Consider the following 18,680-nt stretch of genomic DNA (forward strand, 5'->3'; position numbering starts at 1 on the left):
ACGTCCCCCTGTTCTAACCATTCACGGCATGGCCCACCAAGTTGAAGCTGGGGGCACGTCCCCGTGGACATCTCGTGCCCCGTCGCGATCCCGGACAATGCTCCTACCGCGCCACCGCCACAGGTCCCGCATGTCGTCGTGATCATCGTCGTTATCCATGGCGCTGGCCGTGCCGGCGCTGATCCTGCTGTAGGCCGTGTCCGGGGCGAGCGACGCGCCGTTCCTCGTGGTCACGATGTTCTTTGCTCGCGTGTTCTTTCTTTCTTTTTAAAACAAACCAAGTTGGAGAGTGCCGATTATATTAAAAAGAAAAATGAGCTTAGACCGAGTACAACAACAAAGTAACAATGGTAACCAACGGATCGTGCCGAACTCAACTCAACTCGAAACAAAACAAACTTTGTGGGCGGTCAGATTGAGACATTGACAAGTACCGACTACTATGCCACAGCACCACAACTTGGGAGAAAACGCCAACAAGTAGCTCTCATCGCCAGCGATGTCATCCCCGAGGATGTCCCACGTCGAACTAACCGCTGCCACGCAGGACTGGCCGCCGCAGTCCGCTGCAAGCTGTGTAGTTACCACGACACCTCCACCATACCGCCGTCGTCCTCAGGTCACGCACACACAGTCGCCGATCTCCCAATCCACGGCCTTGCGTCGGCAAAAGTCAAAAGAAGAGCACACTGCACCATACCGAAGAGGTCACCGCTATGCAGGATCTAATGCTGAAGCACCGCTGCAGCACCATTTACACCAAACGACCAAAACACCACACCGGGTCCTGGCCCTCCAAGGCAACTCGAACGTGTGAGGACCTCGCCACATCCACCGCCGCACACCACTCATCGGACACATCACCTTAAAGGGAACGGGGTCTCGCCACTTCCGCCATTGGACTCCACGCCAAGAATCCGAACTTGCTTTGCCGTCGGGGGTGACATGGTGCCACTGAGCTACTCCACTAACTTCACCTCCACCTTGCTGCCGCTAGAATCTCAGCTGCACCACGTGCACAAACATAAAGTTTTTAGAGATAATGGCTCATCACCTTGGCGAAACGTATCAAACATCGACCAGAGGAGGGGTGTGCAAAAACACCAAGACAACGCCTCCAAGGAGGGGAACAACGCCCAAAGGTGTCGTCGTCGTCGCTAACGTTTGCACACAACCCACCTCACACACAGTTGAACGCCGACAGCAACGCCACTCCACCACCAGCGTAGATCCTCCTCGTCGCGGGTCGCTGTCAAGACCCACACCAGGCCCACTGCACAACTCGCACCACCATGGCACCACGCGGCCATGGCCTCGCCTCGTGGCCTTCGAGCGCCCGTCCTTGCCGGTGTCGCTCCACCTTCTCGCGCCGCGCTGGGCGCCACTACGGCCTCCTTGTGCCGCGCCTAACCCACAGACGCACCTGCACGAATGGCCGCCTTCTACGCATCCACTCGTAGCCATCACCGCCGCCACCTCATTGACTCTACGGCCTCCGCTTTCTTAACTCCGCACACGCGCACTCGCCGGATCTGGCCTCCAAGGCACCAGATCAGCTGACCGGGTCGCAGCCGCCGCCAACACCACCATTCTCGGTGGTACCATCGATCTGGTGCCGCGAAGTGAGCCGCACCGCTCACGGCCTCCACTCCACCCAGCCACACACGCACTCGTCGCCCCTGCACGGGAGTTCTGGTGCATCGTCCGGTAGCGCAACCGCCACCTCCATGCGCCGCTGCCTCTGCATCCACGCGACGCACTCCGACGCGCCGCCTCCTCTGTAGAAGTTTGTTTTTTTTCGAGAATATGCAGGAGAGCTGCGTACCTTTGTATTAAGAAGAATGAATAGAATTGTTACAACGCGGGCCTACCGGGCTCACGCACACGGTTTTGAAATTTAGCTTGAGCTTACATGGCAACTTAATTACATCCGTTTACACACAAAGGTCAGGGTAAGAAACCACTAAGGTACCGTTGCTTCAGCATCGTCATGCTGTTGTCGTGGCCACTGGAACATTGCTAAGTGTTTGGCTCCTGCCGCGCATCAATCAGCAGCTTATTCTCGGATTAGCTCAGTCAGTTGCAGAGGATTTCTTTTTGGGGCTCTATCAAAGTTTTTGTCGTTCCGCTGTTTCCAAATTGTCCAAGAGATCAACATAAACAACGAGTCCATCCCTTTTCTTAGTGATCTGCTCATGGCTCGCCGCTTATGCACCCAGTAGTCCGTTAAAGAGGCTTCAGACAGTGAGGTGGTGTTCTGTATGTGCAGCACTGTCGAGACGATGTGCCAAACCTCCTTTGTGTAAGGGCAAGCAGCTAGCAAGTGCACTGCTGTTTCTTGCTCCTGTTCACAGAATGTACACTCCGCGCTTCCCTGTAACCCATGTCGATGCCTTCTATCAGCCGTCCACAACCACTCCAGATGAAAAATTTCACTTCTATTGGTGCCCACGATTTCCAAATCAGCTTAGCGGCAGCGAACTTTGTGGCTCCAAAAAAGTTTGTAAAGGCCGCTTGATGCTTGTCGAAAGAAACACAACCAATTCAAGCTGTCATGTCTCGGCAGAAGATCCTGCAACGCCGCCGTCGCCACAGCCGAAGCGGGCCACGTCGCCGTGGGCATTCCGTGCGCCGCCGTCACGCCGCGCCCCGGACGGCGCTCCAGCTGCGCCACCGCCACGGGCCCCACACGCCGCCGTGCTCATCATTCCCGGCATGGACGCCGACGCCGGAGGCTGCACCCCCGAGCCGAAGCCGGGCCCGGGGCACGTCGCCGTGGACATCCTGTTCACCGCCCCGGACGACGGCACTCCTGCTGCGCCACCGTCGCCACGGGCTCCGCACGTCGTCGAGCTTCATGTGTTGTCTAGGTTGCAACTTTTTCAGGCTTGCGCTGCTGCAGCAGTGCGTGTACGTAATCTCAACCTCCAAATCTCGGTGATGTTGTTGAATTTGCAGCAGCAAGAGCATCCATGGGAGCTGTTATTAGGGCAAGATATCATCACTTAGCTAACACTCGTTGCTACTGCAGAGCAATTGACAGAAATCCATGAAACAATAACAAGCAACTCGACCCAGGGGAAGTTCCCCTGTTCCATCGATGGGCATAGCTAGAGTGAGTCTTAAAAGAGTATCAACCTGATCCGCAACCGACATTGGCGACAGCAAGCCATTCCCTAACCACAACTACTAAGACCTGTCAACCAAGAACACTGAGGCTTCCTACTCTTCAACCCCAGCATGCATCGGCTACAAAACAACCCTAGAAGAGGTTCTAATCCTAATAGCATAACAAGGGAGGTCAGCCTTGCGCAAAAGACAACTGTCCAGAACACATGGCCGGCCGGTTGCGTTCCTGATACTGGTACCTGCCCAAAACCCACGGCGTCGTCATCAGCTCCGGCGATCCAGCCCTTCCAATTCCAACAGCCGCTTCATGGCGCTGCAGTGCTTCCTCCCCCCGAAGTGGTCCTTCATGACTTGCTTCGTGTTCATCATGACATTGCACGCTTCGCATAGGTTCGGTCTGAAGCTCGCCTCACCCTGGGCCTGGGATTCTTCAGCGCCTCTCCTTCGCTTCGCCGCCACCAGTTGGTCATCGCCCCGATAAGGTGGAACCTGCAGCAAACCACATGATGAGTTGACAACAAGGAATTGGAACCTGGAACACACAGATGCAGCTGACATTGAGCAACAATGACCCTGGCCAAGTATGGCGACTGGCTGAAACACAGTTCGATCAAGGGAGCCCAGAAACAAAAAGATATGGAGAAAGAACACGGGGAACGCCAGGAGCACCAGGGCGCTACCTCGGTGATCGCCATTGGGCCGTGGGACTGGGACCTCAACGGAGACTCCTCACCATCGGCGCCGCATAGGAGGTAATTACCTGCCAGCCCCCGGCTGCCTCCGGCTCCGGCTGCACGCAACAAAGTTGGGTTACACACCAAGCCATTCAGAACAGTAGAAAAATTGACAAGCATCTAGTCTCACCAGTAGTAGGCTGCCGCTGGCCATCAACAAGGTGATGACGAGCACGAAGCAGATCCATACGGGCCTTGGCGAGCTGCTCCTGCGTCTCCAGCAGATCGCCACGGGTCCTGGCGAGCTCCTCTTCCTTCTTGTCCCGGGCAACCATGGTCAGCAGTAGCGCGTGAGGTGGAACTAACCCGAACCAGCGGGAAGCACGGAATGGCAATGGTGATCTTACAGCTTGCGGCGGAGCCAGTCGTTGGAAGCTCGGAGGACGCCGGCGTTCTTCTTGGCGCGGCTGCAGCAGCAATCGTGCCATCCGAAACAGCGAGATGCTGAGCATGTGAAGAAACGAAAGAAAGAACGAACAAGGCAAGAGAGAGGGGCTTTTGCCTTTGTAGAGCTCGTCGAGGCTGTCGTCCTCGTTCAGCGTCCACCGGCCCTGCATGTGGAAAGAAAACTTAGAGCTAGCTAGCAACTCCAATGAGGATCCACGAGTCGCGACGTGACGGTGCGTGGCCGGTCAAAAAACTGTTGGATTGGTTGGGGTTGGGGGATGGATGGGGGATTAATTGATGATGTGCCAGGGCCCAGGGAGCAGGAGCTGTGTTGTTGGATGTCTGTCTTTACGTGGTTACCGGTTAGTGTACATTAAGTGGTAGTATTAATGTATGGCTTTATAACTACTATAAAGTTTCACTATAATAATAATAACAATGATTTTTTTATTTGCCACGTACAACATATTTTCATACAAGTAACAAAACACCATTTCTCCTCACCTAGACTGCATAAAGATAATCTAGGCACACTCGATCCAGTTGAGATGATTGAGTACGTTTGGCTCGCGCATGAGCAGAGATGAGTCCGGCTCACACGCCCTAAACGGCTGTCAGGACGAACAAGCGTCATCCTTGTATTGTTAGTTTGTTTGACTTTCTTTTCCTTTTGTTAAATGGTAATGCACCTAATGGTAAGCTTGGAGGGAGCATCGAATTTCAAAAACTTGCTTGCAAGCTTTTCTCCTTTCCAAATTGTAGGTCGTTTTGGTTTTTTAGATGCATAGTTTATGTTATGGACTTCGATATAGTGTATGTCTAGATCAATAATAATATCTATGAATGTAGAAAAACTAAAACTACTACAATTTGAAATGGAGGAAGTACTGTCCACTTCTTCCCAATAAACATCAAGCCATTCAAGCGGTTGCTTGCTCAATAACTCAAGGCCAACTGCACAAGGCAAGCTCGTTTTGGACATGACAAGGCAAAGGCAGCTGACCTGCAGCCTGCAGGGCACAATGCAGCACGGTGATCAATGTTGTCCTGCAGAGCGTCTCCTGTTTATTACACACTCGCTACGTAATGCATCTTTTTCTTTGGAACATTGATGCTGAATTACCAAAATAGTAACACCCACCAACCGACATGGCCACTGCCTACATAGAAGAACACCAAGGCTTTCTACTCTTGAACCCCAGCATGCATCGGCTACAAAATAATGGACCAAACCGGCATGGCCACTGCCTACATAGTAGAGGTCCTAACAACCTAACAAAGGAGGCCAGCACTGCGCAAAAGCTGTGGGTTCAGCTTCACTTGGTAGATTACACTTCAGTCACTGCTCCAGTTGCCAATTATCCATAGATGAGCATCGTATCAGGGCCTGCAACTGTTTATTCCATCAAACCTGAAAGAAGCAGCGTTGTTAGTGTTTCACATTTGGTAGAAGGGCAATACATCTTTGTAGCAAAATTGCACATTTGCAACTAGATGATGTAATGTTTATTTTAATCAGTACAATTGTCATAAACATCTATGCTGAATGATAGCTGCAGCTCTGTTCAGCCCCTTCATGATATGCTATGCATAAATTGGAGATTATATGGTTTCAAACAATTGTAATTTCCCTTTTTCATGCCTCTTCTGAAATGCCAGTTACCGTAACCGTGTCAATCATATCTAGAAGGACCGGGACGGGTGACCGGGGAGTTGAATGGGAGCCTTTTAAAAAATCCTCTCCGAGAACAAGACCTATATCCCGATTGCCACTCAAACACACCTTGCTCCTAATCACCAAGATGAAACAAGTTAACTCGTGACAAGCTCACCCTACGAACGACTAGAAAAGCTCAAAGCATGCCGGAAGCAAAGCAAAGTGAAGCACCGAAAAACTTGCACAAGAGGAAAGCAAAGCTACTACTAAACCTTCACTTGTCTAAGCATGCAATGAATTAGGTACTGCACTCTCATCGTAAAGCTACAGGAAGCTACTTGCAAAGCTAACTGGCTATTGATCAAGCAATGATTGCCTAATCATTTCTTCCATAGCATAAAAGTGAAGGTACCACATTCACAAGTAAACAAGCCAAGCAGATGCTGCCGAACCTGCACAAGCTGCGGGTGACTTCCCAACAACAAGGTCAATTCCCAAAATCAACCCACACACCTCTCTTCTAGAATTGCCAGATCCACATAGCCAAGAGAGATGCTATTGGACCTAGGAACAATACTAGAGAGCTCTTGGCACCTAGCGGAAGCAAGCACGAAAAGGGCTAAAGAGAAAACAAAAGCTTCAGAGAAGAACCAGAACCACAGGAACCAAAACCGGAGGGGAATATTCCCAAAACCGGAGGCGAATCTTCCATAGCTGGGGTTTCCTCTTTTCAAAATCGAAACCTCCGGTTTTGCTCAGACAACCTGTAGGAGCTCCGAGAAAAATAGCAAAACTCGATCAAACGAACTCCAAAAATCATGAAATTTGGACCATGGCTTTCCAAGACCGTCAAGATTCTATTCCCAAGCAATCTCCCCAAAATAAGTAAGTTGCAAAAACCGAAACTTCCTATTTTCCAAAACTGGAACTTCCTGTTTTTTCCCGTGCGGGTCAAGATCCAAAGAAAATGGAAACCCAATCAAATGACATCCAAACTTCACGAAATTTTAGCCAAAGGTTCTCCCGGAAGAAGTGAGTCTTTGATAAAAGATCTCAAAAAGATCAAGACATCACCTTGAACTTCATGATTTTCGTCAAGAACATAAGAGAAGGGGAATTTCGGGGAAATCCAAATCCAGACCAAATTAGTGAGGGATTTGAGGGGGAATCACAACAAGGTTGATCACAAGGATCCCAACAACAAAAAACCTAACAGATTTGACGAGATTTGAAGCCAAACGCGAAAAATAAGAAATCCCCTAAAAATGCCTCCGAAAATACCAAAAAGATAAATTTCATATTCAAAGAGGATAGAATAAGTGAGCACGAAATTGATCTTTGGATGACACCACCATGTTCGGTTACAAGCTTTGGATGGCAAAAAATCAAATCAAAGTTTCTCTCATCTCTCCCCCTCTCACCCAAAGGCTCTCACAAACAAATGAGAAGCCCACAACCAAAGAGCCCAAGAGATGTAGCTACCCCAACAGCCACTCCTCATATATATAGGCATTTGATAAATGTCCAAAATACCCTTACATGAAGCACATAACTCAAATACCCCTAGGGGTAAAACCATCCAACCTTTTCTTCGTACATCTGATGGACCCGACGCCTTCACGACTTCGCTTCGCCTCAACGCAAGCCTCGCGATGGTGCCACGCATCCTCTAACTCAACGCCATTCGTCCACACCGGACTCGCCTCCCGATTTTGAGGCCAAATCGATCAAACCCTCTTGCACACCCCGCAGGTGTGACTCACCCCTAGTTTTGAGGCCAAACCCTCTCGCATGCCCAAAAAGGTGTGATTCACCAATGTCGACACATGTCTGGCCTCCACCAAGCCTTCGACGCCTCAAAGTCTTTCGCTCCCGCTTCTGATGTTTGACATGTTTTTGGTTTAAAGTATTTTGAACCAAATCTATGTGAATAACTAAAACTAGATGAAAAGAGAAAAAAAGAGAAAGGGAAAGAAGCTAATAGGTTGCATGAGTGTTTCATGCACGTACGTGATCATAGCGACTAAAAGCCATAGGTGCAGTTTCGTTTACAAAATGAGACTAGACGCTATCAAAGCAGCATGGGTCCAAAGGACAGTCGTATGTGCAGATGAAATACGCTTGGTATGTTCGAGTTGGCCGTATCCGAGGTATGCGTACATACGTGGGCAGATGAGGAGGCTGATGGAGCTGGGGAATAAACGTGTATTGATAGTTGACACACGTATACGTTCTGATCTGATCTCCTATTTGATGGTGCCTCATCTAGCAAGGCCCACATGGCATCGAGCTCGAAGAATCTAGTAGTTCACCACGTACATCGGCACGAGGAGTCCGAAACTCTAGATAGAGATGCCGGATCAATTTGGCCATCAAGCTAAACGAATAAACGAGTTGCAGATATTCTCCAACAAACTCAGCGGCAGCTGAGGGGATTTTGTGCAGCGTGGTGCCTTGGCAGGTGCCTATATAAAGCCCTATCCTCTCACGTCCAAAAGAGAGATCTTTTTCCATCGACCAGGCCTGCTCCTTCACGTAAGAAAAAGGAGATATTTTTCCCATCCACCACAGGCACCGCCAAGAGGAACAAAGGAGACGTAGCTCTTCCCATTGAGCTCCTGCAAGATCCTTTTCCATCCACTAGGATGGCCCTGCCTCTCACGTCCATCATCACCAAGTTTCATCCACCGTCGCACCTCTGTCCGAAATCAAGTCGAGGCCGGTGAGTGCAACAAGAAGCGGCCATGGCACCTCTCTTCATCTTTGGTGGTACAGGTTGATCTTGGATTCCTTCTCTGTCTCTATCACAGATTAGATGCATACACATGGTGGGGGCCATCCGCTCGTCTTGCCGCCAGCCGCGTTGGAGTGGCAGCAGAGGAGCACGAGAGGTCGAATTCTGGAGGTGGAGGCGTGATGTCCACAGCCCACGACGCTGCCCGCGCTACTCGCTCATCTTGCCACCAGCCGCATTGGAGTGGCAGTAGAGGAGTGCGACAGGCCGGATCCTAGAGGCGGAGGCATGATGTTCACGGCCCACGACACCACTCGCCAGTGGTCGAAAGCTGATGGAAGAGATGATGCCGCGCCTACGGCTGGAGACACTCGCATGTGCAGCCGAGAAGGCCGACGCTCACCGACATGCAAGCAGGAGGAGACGTCTCATGGGGCCATGCTGCCATGCACATACGTGTGGGTGCATGCATGTGCACCAATGAGCCAATCAGAAAGTGTCTCACGGGGCCATGCTGCCATGCATGTACGTGTGCGTGCATGCATGTGCACCAATGAGCCAATTAGAAGGCAAGGAAGGAAGTCGACCATCTTCGTGGTTTCCTGCGGTCCCGCCGAGACGTCACTTGAAGATCATTGCAACCTTGATGACTGACTTTGTCGTGACTTCAACTCAGCTTCAATGACACGACCATGCATACCCAACCCACCACTACTACAACTACAATGCGTCGTACGATACTAAAGAGGACGGATGATGCGGGCAAGTAGAGCGGATGTCCTAGCTACGCTACACCGACTCATGGACCGACGAGGCTATGGATGACGCTGACGCCACACTCACATCAACACCACACATGCATGGAGAACGTGAAGCGAAGACTGAAGACGACGACCACGACAACGGAATCAGAGGTGCTCTGGCAAGCTAGACTTACAGAGGTAATTAACCGGGAGCCTTTCGAGGCCCCGGGAACTAGATGACCGTGTTGCCCAGGATAAGATCGCTATCAGCAGGCTATAGAGTGCATAGGGACTTGTATTTTCTTTTCTGTAAAGATTAATAAAGTACACTGGCACGACCACACCATTCCAAAGGGTAGAAAAATCTTCATGTGATTTTTCTCCTCAAACATCGGACCGCCTACTTGACTCGCCTCCGTCCCGCTTGACTCGACCGACGCTGTCTTCATCCCAGTGTACTCTTGCTCTTCCGTGCACCATGTGGATCGCCCATGACTCTGCCCGAACTCCTCAGGTCCCTCGGTCCAAGCCTACTCGTGTTCACCTTCACAACCCTAGTACATCGGCATGAACCTTTCGCTTAACCTTCACCTCATGCCGTCGATCGCCATGTCGTATCCTACGCCTGCATATCACAAGCCAAGAGACACAACACACAATATAAGTTTTACACAAAAACCGCAACACAACGTACACAACACAACACCTCCGATTAGTCGTTAGCATAAACATGCACATATGAAATATTGACTCAATCGGTAAAGCTTCAAATCATCCAGTCAATCACTCATCACAAATAGACCAAGTCACATCTTAACTTGATGTCTCGTAACTCAAGATTTGAAGTTGCACAAAATTAAACCATCACCGTCTAGCTCAAACATCAAGTTTTCTAGTATCATTTGGCTAGTTCTTGGCTTAAGAAGAAGAAGAAAACGTTGTCCGTTCAATCTTCAATCAATCAAATAATTTTCTACTGAGATAGCCATGGAGTAATGGAGTAACAGTTTGTTGAAGAGGGAGAAATCGAGGAGCCTGAACTGGACCTGCAGCGAGATCCTCCACTACTAGGAAATGAACCTTTTGTCCACTCTCTTAGTACCGGTCACATTTGGACCCGGTATTAATGTTAGTATTAGTACCGGGTCCAAATTTGGACTCTCCCAGAGGTCCTTTAGTACCGGATGGGAGCTCCACCCGGTACTAAAGCCTTCCTCTGACTCCCCCCGTCCGCACGCTAAGTAATTTAATTGCACCGGCCCCTCTTCCCTCGAGGCACTCCTTATCCTCTCACGCCGGCCTGCTCCCTCCGCCTCTAGCTCCTTATCCTCTCGCTGGTCATGGAGCGCATCCTTATCCTCTCCCTCAGCTCCCTCCTTGGCCATGGAGCCCCTCCACCGATCCTCTCTCCCTCCCTCCCCGGCCTCCCCTTTCCTTTCTCCTCCGCTCGCCCCTCACCTCGTGCCTGAGGCGAGGAGGGGGGGGCACGGCGACGACAGTGGGCAGCGGGGTGAAGGGTAGGAGGTGAAGGCGGGGGAGCGGCGGGCGGAGCAGGAGCAGCGGGGTGGGGCCGGCGGGGGACGGCGGCGGAGGGAGCTGGCGGTGGGGCGGCATGGGAGGCGGTGCCGGCGAGGGAATTCATTTTATTTTAACTTTTTAATACCTTATAACTGGTACTAAGGACCTGGTACTAATTGCTAGTACTGGTTGCTAGTATTGAGAATCCCCTCTAGTACCGAATTGCTAGTACCGGTCTTAGACGTGGAATCCCCGTTAGTGCTCCTGTGGCTGGAGGAGATGCGCACGTGTGCTGGCGAGCTCCTTCTCCTTGTGGGTGAGCTGCTTCTCCTTCTCCAGATGCCAGCTGCAGCAAAAGCAGAGATCCATTTTATTCAAGGGAGCTCGAGGGAAAAAAAAAGCCATGCAGAAAGAGCAGAAGGGCACTACCTGGGCGTTCGTAGTCGGGCCGTAGCTGTAGGACCTCGACGGAGGCGACCGCCCGGCCTCGCCGGAGCCTAGGAAGTCGGATCTCCCACGGGCCTCCGCGACCTGCACCTGTGTCCACAGCAGGTTGGCCCTGGCGAGCTCCGCCTCCCTGTGGAGCAGGACCGCGCTGGCCTTGGCGAGCTGCATCTCCTTCTTGTCCCTGCATGCACCATCATTACTTGTCAGCACGAACGTGTTGGGCTCAGCGCGGCGGCGCCGGCGCGTGAGGTCACCGGGATCACCGGAAGCATGCACGTGCACCGAACGGCGGCGGCAATGGGAGGGGGTCTTACAGGTTGCGGGAGAGCTTGACGTTGGTCGACAGCAGCACGACGAGTAAGCCGAGGCAGAAACCGGCCAAGACCTCCAGCACGAGCTCGACGATCTCCTCCCAGAGGTCGCGCCTCCGCCGCCTCTGCACTCGGGAAGAGCATTTATTACGTCAGCAAGGCCGGGCCGGAGAGAAGGTAAAAGGGGCTGCCGGCCGGCAGCCGGGGTGGCATACCTCGAAGGCGGCGACGAACCCGCCGTCGGGATCCATCTGCAAGGGGTTGAGGGGGAGGAGATATCGATGAGGAGGCTTCTGGATTGGGATGGACGGAGGTGCGGCGGACGCGGCGGCGGAGACGTCGGAGTATGGGAGTGGAAAAACACTACTGTCGGTCTGTCGCCTACAAGTAGTAGAAGAGGATGGAGCGGCAGCTGCGAAGAGTCAAAAAGGCTAGCACTAGCCCAGAGAACCTATAGGCGCATATTGGCATGCAGTTTTATTTTTTTTTACTTTCTTTTTTCAATGCTGCATTATCGTTTTATTTTAACAAGAAAATAGTGACGGAGTATTCCTAACGTAAACACGTACTCAAGTACACCTTTGTAACATAAACATGCGCAACCCTTTGGCCGAGCTCCAAACGGCTCCGGTTTCTACTGCCATATTACTGTTCATCTATAAATCCCTTTTATTTCGCCCTTTCCCTCCTGGGTGCTATAGTACTGAAGCCGGAGCACTTCGGAACCTTGCTAAAGGGACTCTAATACTAATTGAAAACATGTTTGGAAACTTGGAGGGAGCAAATGAATTTCAAAAACTTGTTTGGAAACTTTTCTAGTAAGGATCTATTTGGAACGAAGGAATATAAAATAGAGAAATGGAAAAAAATGTAGGAATAAAATGTGAGTGTAGTGGTGAAATAGATGAACGGAAGAACGCAGGAAATGACTAGATTGAGTGTTTGGAACAAAGAAATTTTAACACAGGAATCACAAAATATGTGAGTGACAAAAAGGCATTAGTGCTTAATGATACATTGTTAGCTATATGTATTTTTTTTCCTTCGCAAGAAAAAACTACGTATCTTTTCTCGTTTAACTCATTTGCACGTGGGACCGTTGGTCCATAGACTCGCGGGTTGTCATCCTGCTGAGGCTTATCTGGTTGCATCGTGTGGCTCATCCCTCTCCAAAGCTGTTCCATGCTCTCTCTCTCTCCCTCTCTCTCAACTGCGAGCGAGCAGAGACTTGCGGGTGGCTGCAAGATGCCGGACCTTCGTTGAAGCGACGGAGTATCAGCAGAGAGCAATGCTAGTTAGGGAGGCCACGGGGAAGGCCACAGCGCTTCGGGAGTTCGCTTCCCCCACGTGCTTCACATAGCAATGGCGATGGTTCAGATCGAAGTGACCATGAGAATGAGAGCACAAAAGATTTGTGCTGGCGGCTAAAAGAGCTTTGTGTTGGCGAGTCGAGCACGCGCCAACAATTTTGAACCAACACAAATAGCGGTCTGTGCTGGCGGGCGACGTTTGATCAGCAGTTTGATCTCCATAGTCGTAATCATCATCCATCATAACATGATCATTGTCGTTTGCATCATCACCACCCACTTCATCACTGCCAGTATTGATGTCTGTGTTGTTGGAAGTACCTCCTGCCTCTCCATGGTGGGATCAAATTGTGTACCCATCCATAAAATCTCGCTTTATCAAATGCCTCTTGATGATATTAGTATCCTTTTGTTGCTACAATCAAAACACGAATAACGTATTTGATTTGTCTTGCAAATGCAAGAGTGCTTCTTCGCAGCCTCTACAAACTTCGCTACCTCTGGCATGAAAATAGGCGAATGTCTCTATATGCCATACATCCATGCTCTTTGATCCATCTTTAACAACCTATGACAAGATTTCTATGTATATTAACTAATTTAATGAGCTATTCCGTAAACGAAATTGAATTATGGATGTATTAACTAATAAGTAGCAAGAAATTTGATAAAAAATAATTCTATATTACCCTAAATGAAACTCAATTAAACAATTATATATTACCCCAAAGCTAATGAAGCTAGAAATGATGGATAGAAGTTGAAAAAGTAGGTTGGAATGGTACAAACTCACCTTATGTAGCCACCTCCTCTAGAGAAATTAAGAGCAAAACCTTACCCCTAGATTTGGTGTTTTTAAGTTTTTCCCAAGCTCCTCTCGGGTAAGCTCCAAATGGAAAATTGACTAAGGAAGAAGATGAACAGAGCATTTATAGCGGACTCTGAGCTGGCGGGCGATATAAGCCAACTACCAGTACATATCACCCCATCTGTGCTGGCAATAGATTTACGTCGACTGCCAGCATAGTGGCCTCTATGCTGGCAAGCCACATAAGCCCATCGCCGGTACAGATAGGGTGATCTGTGCTGGCGGGTACTTGCGTTGCCCACCAACACAGCGGCCACTGTGCTGGCAGGTGCTTCCCCGCTAGCCAAGGAAGCTTTATACTGACGGATGCCAATTACGTCTGTTAGCACACTAATTTGCCTATGCAGTATAAATCATTTACGACGCTGTGGACGGGGATGCCGGACAGCAACGGGGGCGGATAACAGCTAGCTGCACCGGTGAGGATGTGGTCCAAGCTCGTTCTTCAGTCGAAAACTTCTCTTCCTGGTTCTCTCTCTTCTCCTAATCTTGCTTTCGAGCCACGTGAAAGCTTTCTCCGTCTCTCTCGCCTCGGGCTTACGCGAAACCTTTAGCTCGGACTGGATGTTTTATTTCCTATATTTTGTAAAGGAAACGAATCCTTTCCTCTGGAATCAGCCGGTGAATTCCTTCATTCCAAACGATGGGTGACGTAAACAAAATAGAGGAATGCATTTCCTTTGAAAATCCTGTGAAAAAACTCCATTCCAAACAGGCCCTAACGTACTTTCAAAAAACATCAAGCCATTATCTTGAAAGAAAGAAAAATATCAAGCCATTCAAGCGGTTGCTTGCTCAAGAACTCAAGGCCAACTGCCCAAGCAAGCTCGTTGGAAATGACAAGGCTAGGCAGGCAGCTGCCCCTGCCCTGCAGCCTGCAGAGGCCACAGTGCCTCACGGAGATCAATGTCGTCCTGCACAGTTGGTCGCCGGCCGCCCGGTCCGGTCTTCGCCCCCATAGGCCCATAGACGTTTTTACACGATGGATGGACGGCAGGACGGAGCTTTTTGCTTCCCTTTGGCGACAAGCTTCCCCTGCAAATCTTCTGCTTCCGGAACGTTGGCCCCATGAGCTAAGGGGGTGTTTGGGAGGCATGTGCTAATCACATCGGATGTTTAGATACTGATTAGGAGTATTAAATATAGCCTAATTACAAAACTAATTGCACAACCTCTAGGCTAAATCGCGAGACGAATCTATTAAGTCTAATTAGTCCATGATTTGACAATGTGGTGCTACAGTAACCATTCGCTAATGATGGATTAATTAGGCTTAATAGATTCGTCTCGCGATTTAGCCTAGGGGTTATGCAATTAGTTTTGTAATTAGACTATGTTTAATACTCCTAATTAGTATCAAACATCCGATGTGACAGGCTGCTATCCAAACACCCCCTAAGTTTACTGTTCTCCTGAACAGCCCTTTAATCTGTTCAAACATCCATTTGTATCATTTGAATAGCCTTTTAGTTTGAACAAATAGCTAAAGCAACGGTGACTGACTGTTTAGGGTGACCTCTGGCTGCATTTGGCCAAAACAACTATGAAAATGTCTACTAAAGGATATGCATTTTTTGAAAGAAAATATTGTCGCGGAAAAACTTTATGGCTAGCCCAATTTGCCAAATAAATCAGAAACCTAGTCCTCTCTTGCCACAGCCAATTATAACAGCTCCTAAAACACTGGGGAAGTGATACATGATCAACTGATCACCCGTATTAAGAACACATGCCGTTAAGTATTGTGTATGGTATTGGGCATGTGCATTTTTCCTAAATCTTGCAAAATGATGTAATCCCGTCCGTTGCAAAAATTTCAATTCTCATATTACCCAAAGCCACGTTTTGCTCAAACTTCTTCCGAAATCAGATGATAAGTTCGGCCAAATAAAATTTGGGTGGCACGGCGCGGCGGCAGTGCGGCACATAGGCACAGCACACTGAACCAAAGACGCTTGTTTTCCATGGAGCGCACGAGCAGCCGGCACGGCCTCCTCCAGCCCGCCGCCTCCCCCTGCGCCTCCGACTCCTCCGTCTCATCGCCACGCCGCGAAACCCTCGCAGAGGCGGCCGGCGCCGGGGAGGAGGAAGCCGTCGAGACAATGCCTGGCCGCCGCCGCCGCGGCGGCGGCGGCCGCCTAAGCGTCAAGGAGACGGGTAATAAGCAGAAGGCGGACGCCGACCTCCCCCGCGCCGGCGCCCTCCGTCCTGCGCTCGGCCCCCGCCGTGCTCTCTTCCCCAGCGCCACCACGGAGATCGAGGTGGCGCCTCCCTCCCCTTTTCCTCCGTCTTCCCGCCTCCTTGCCAAGAACGCGGCGTGCGGCCTCGGCGGCCTCGCCGTGAGCGCGGCAGGGCCGGCTGGCCTGGAAGGGAGGCTGGGCGGGCAGCAAAGGGAAGAAGAGGCGGCGCTGGGGCCGTTGGCAGGCCGGCTGCGGCAGCTGCGCCGGGAGGGCGGCGAGGGCTGCCTGGAAAGCGAGCCGCGGGCGGAGGAGGACGCCGGCGGCTGCATCCCGGAGGCCTTCGCGGCGAGGTTACAGATGATGGAGCACACGCTGGCGAGGTTACAGATGATGGAGCACACGCTGGGGACGCTGCGCGAGACCATGAACAACTGCAGGGAGGGCATGGCGGCAAGTCCGGTCCAGGGCGAGGAAATGCTAGCGGGGAACGAACCTATCGACATTTGGGCGGAATATTTGGAGCCTGGGCGCAAGAACAACAAGGTTCAGTTCGGCAGTTCTTTCTTTCTTTTCAGTTGCATTTACACAGATGATAACATCTCGTATCGTGTATAAGTATAATTAGTCTGACAACTTAACAAGTATTAGGAATGATGTGAAAGAGAAGTAGAGGTGAAGAATCACCACTGAAATTACCCGAGCTACAAAATATGCAGTGACGCGAGAGGAGCCCAAATTGTTACCATTTGTGCTACACGTATGAGCTGAAGGAATGTTGCGCCGATTCGATACTTGCACTAAGAAGTACTAGATACCAATAATTAGTCGGCTTCCCAACACATTTTTAACGACTTCAAGATTTTGCGATGTCGTACTCGTTATAGATTACATTAGCTGAAGGAATGTTGCGCCGATTCGATACTTGCACTAAGAAGTACTAGATACCAATAATTAGTCGGCTTCCCAACACATTTTTAACGACTTCAAGATTTTGCGATGCCGTACTCGTTATAGATTACATTTCACTTCTAACTACCCATAACTACCTGGCTTCCCATAAATACATTGTAGTTGTGTCAAATCCTCCAAGTGAATTGTCGACTTTGAATCAACCTCATGAGTACTTTTGATTACTTTGTGATCTTCTAGGTCATATGATCATCTCCAGGTTCACAAAGATCAAAGAACTTTAAGTACACAGGTCAGCATGACTGTGTCCTGGATGTCTTAGCCCAAAGTGTTCATGCATTTTACACACAATTATTGATAATTCCAGAACTATCAAAGTTTCATTGAAATTGCCACAAGGTACTGTGTGAAACTAGCACTGTAAGTTAGATAATTCAACATCTAGAACCATCACAGTTACTGAGGGTTATGTAAGGTATTGTAAATATGTCGAAATGGAAGCAAGACAAGTGTTTTCTAGCATTGACTTAATCATTGCATACATTTGTGCCTTGAACCTTTAAGAGAAGCTGCCTAAATTCTTGCAGATTGGCCGTACTTGCAACTGGAAGTGGACTATTTCAGTGATTGCTTTCGTTAGCGGTCTGGTGCTCCTCATTAAGTTTCGGACTCTGCTCCCAATCGCCTACCTCACTCACATTGTTGGCACAATCGCTGTTTTATGGATACTTGGCAGCATTGCTTTCTGTCGTCGACTCTTTGGGGCATCTAGGACCATGAAGGGTTTCAGCCACCATGTTTCACGGCTCGGATATGTGTGCTTCTCACTCCTCGTCTTGTATGTCATGTACCTCATCTCGCAGCATGTTTGTGGTACTTCTATTATTGGTGCGGCTCCAGCATTCTTAATTCTTATTTCTTACAATATCTCTTTATAGAGCTGATCTAAATGCTTATTTTCTTTTTTTTTTGCAATATAGGTTTGCTTGGCAAGCGTCGTTAGAGGTGCCAGTGCTAGCACTTACATCATCTTAGGTACCATTTCTACCGTTCAAGCACTTATCGCTTGTTATGTTTCCAATATAATAGCGAATGAATTGGATTGGCGCTGTAGAGATTAAGCTTCTTTTCTCCTTTGATGTTTTGCAGGCTTGGGCCTGAAAGGCAGCGGAGTGTGTTTGTGTGATGGTGCCTATGACAGATATGAGGTGGTGGATGCTGTGATATCTAAGATTAGTTTATTTTTCTTTGATGCCTGGACTATTAGGCACTAGCTAATATTGTCCCATGGTAATATGGTATGGCTCATGTTTTGCAAAAATTAGTATTTATGTATATATACTGAGGAAATCTACCTTGCAGTACTGGATCTTAAGTAACCTTTCACTCTAGCTATGAGTAACTCTTCAGTTGCTTTCGTTTCTGAAGCCCTAGCACTTTCTCTCATGTCGTCAGATCGTTTTTTGGTCCCCGATGGAATAAAGGAAAATCATAGGAATTTCAGAGGGTTTTGATCCTATAGTAAAGTTTCCTGTACATTCTTTTGTTACAAATGGTCGCAGTTTTCGAAATTACTTATTGTTTCCATATGATGCATGAATCCATAGAATTTGGAGGGAGACTACGATTTATGGGAACTACAGTGGACCATTGAAACGGATCAGCCTCAACATATATGTTAACCATCAAAAGCAGTAGCCATTACAAGCCAGGGAAAAAAGAGAAGGAAAGAACACGGTCAGGAGCATAGAGA

General features: G+C 49.5%; 3 protein-coding genes across 6 annotated transcripts; 1 reads left to right on the top strand and 2 right to left on the bottom strand.

The window, feature by feature from the left end:
* Nucleotides 1–3,116: 3,116 nt before the first annotated feature.
* LOC117846291 (uncharacterized) lies at nucleotides 3,117–4,471 on the bottom strand. Its single transcript, XM_034727432.2, has 3 exons — nucleotides 3,994–4,471; nucleotides 3,810–3,919; nucleotides 3,117–3,618 (listed from the first exon to the last, which is right to left on the bottom strand). Exons 1-3 carry the CDS (start codon nucleotides 4,418–4,420, stop codon nucleotides 3,394–3,396), a joined length of 762 nt encoding a protein of 253 aa, XP_034583323.2. The 5' UTR covers nucleotides 4,421–4,471; the 3' UTR covers nucleotides 3,117–3,393.
* A 4,723-nt stretch (nucleotides 4,472–9,194) lies between these two features.
* On the bottom strand, nucleotides 9,195–12,276 carry LOC117845826 (uncharacterized). Of its 4 annotated transcripts, XM_034726912.2 has the most exons (5): nucleotides 11,876–12,274; nucleotides 11,664–11,785; nucleotides 11,332–11,530; nucleotides 11,135–11,248; nucleotides 9,198–10,009 (listed from the first exon to the last, which is right to left on the bottom strand). In XM_034726912.2, exons 1-5 carry the CDS (start codon nucleotides 11,909–11,911, stop codon nucleotides 10,004–10,006), a joined length of 477 nt encoding a protein of 158 aa, XP_034582803.1. In that variant the 5' UTR covers nucleotides 11,912–12,274; the 3' UTR covers nucleotides 9,198–10,003. The 4 variants fall into 4 exon arrangements, with proteins under 4 accessions (XP_072147907.1, XP_034582803.1, XP_072147908.1 ...); XM_072291806.1 differs by having other exon boundaries at nucleotides 9,195–10,009; nucleotides 11,135–11,530; nucleotides 11,876–12,276; XM_072291807.1 differs by lacking the exon at nucleotides 9,198–10,009 and having other exon boundaries at nucleotides 10,017–11,248.
* Nucleotides 12,277–15,802: 3,526 nt separating this feature from the next.
* Nucleotides 15,803–18,306, top strand: LOC117843364 (uncharacterized). The gene is made up of 4 exons (XM_034723941.2): nucleotides 15,803–16,561; nucleotides 17,515–17,815; nucleotides 17,908–17,962; nucleotides 18,077–18,306. The coding sequence occupies exons 1-3, from the start codon at nucleotides 15,803–15,805 to the stop codon at nucleotides 17,928–17,930; spliced, it is 1,083 nt and encodes a 360-aa protein (XP_034579832.1). The 3' UTR covers nucleotides 17,931–17,962; nucleotides 18,077–18,306.
* Nucleotides 18,307–18,680: the final 374 nt, after the last annotated feature.

This window comes from Setaria viridis, chromosome 2 (assembly GCF_005286985.2).
Source record: "Setaria viridis chromosome 2, Setaria_viridis_v4.0, whole genome shotgun sequence".
NCBI lineage: Eukaryota > Viridiplantae > Streptophyta > Magnoliopsida > Poales > Poaceae > Setaria > Setaria viridis.

Coding starts and splice junctions, on each gene's coding strand:
- LOC117846291 (XM_034727432.2), bottom strand. CDS start 4,420: ATGCAGGGCCGGTGGACGCTGAACGAGGACGACAGCCTCGACGAGCTC. Junction 3,920..3,993: donor CCAGCGGCAGCCTACTACTG/GTGAGACTAGAT, acceptor TGTTGCGTGCAG/CCGGAGCCGGAGGCAGCCGG. Junction 3,619..3,809: donor GCCCAATGGCGATCACCGAG/GTAGCGCCCTGG, acceptor GGTTTGCTGCAG/GTTCCACCTTATCGGGGCGA.
- LOC117845826 (XM_072291806.1), bottom strand. CDS start 11,911: ATGGATCCCGACGGCGGGTTCGTCGCCGCCTTCGAG. Junction 11,786..11,875: donor GGTTCGTCGCCGCCTTCGAG/GTATGCCACCCC, acceptor TCCCGAGTGCAG/AGGCGGCGGAGGCGCGACCT. Junction 11,531..11,663: donor GTCAAGCTCTCCCGCAACCT/GTAAGACCCCCT, acceptor TGGTGCATGCAG/GGACAAGAAGGAGATGCAGC.
- LOC117843364 (XM_034723941.2), top strand. CDS start 15,803: ATGGAGCGCACGAGCAGCCGGCACGGCCTCCTCCAGCCCGCCGCCTCC. Junction 16,562..17,514: donor CTGGGCGCAAGAACAACAAG/GTTCAGTTCGGC, acceptor AAATTCTTGCAG/ATTGGCCGTACTTGCAACTG. Junction 17,816..17,907: donor TTGTGGTACTTCTATTATTG/GTGCGGCTCCAG, acceptor TTTGCAATATAG/GTTTGCTTGGCAAGCGTCGT.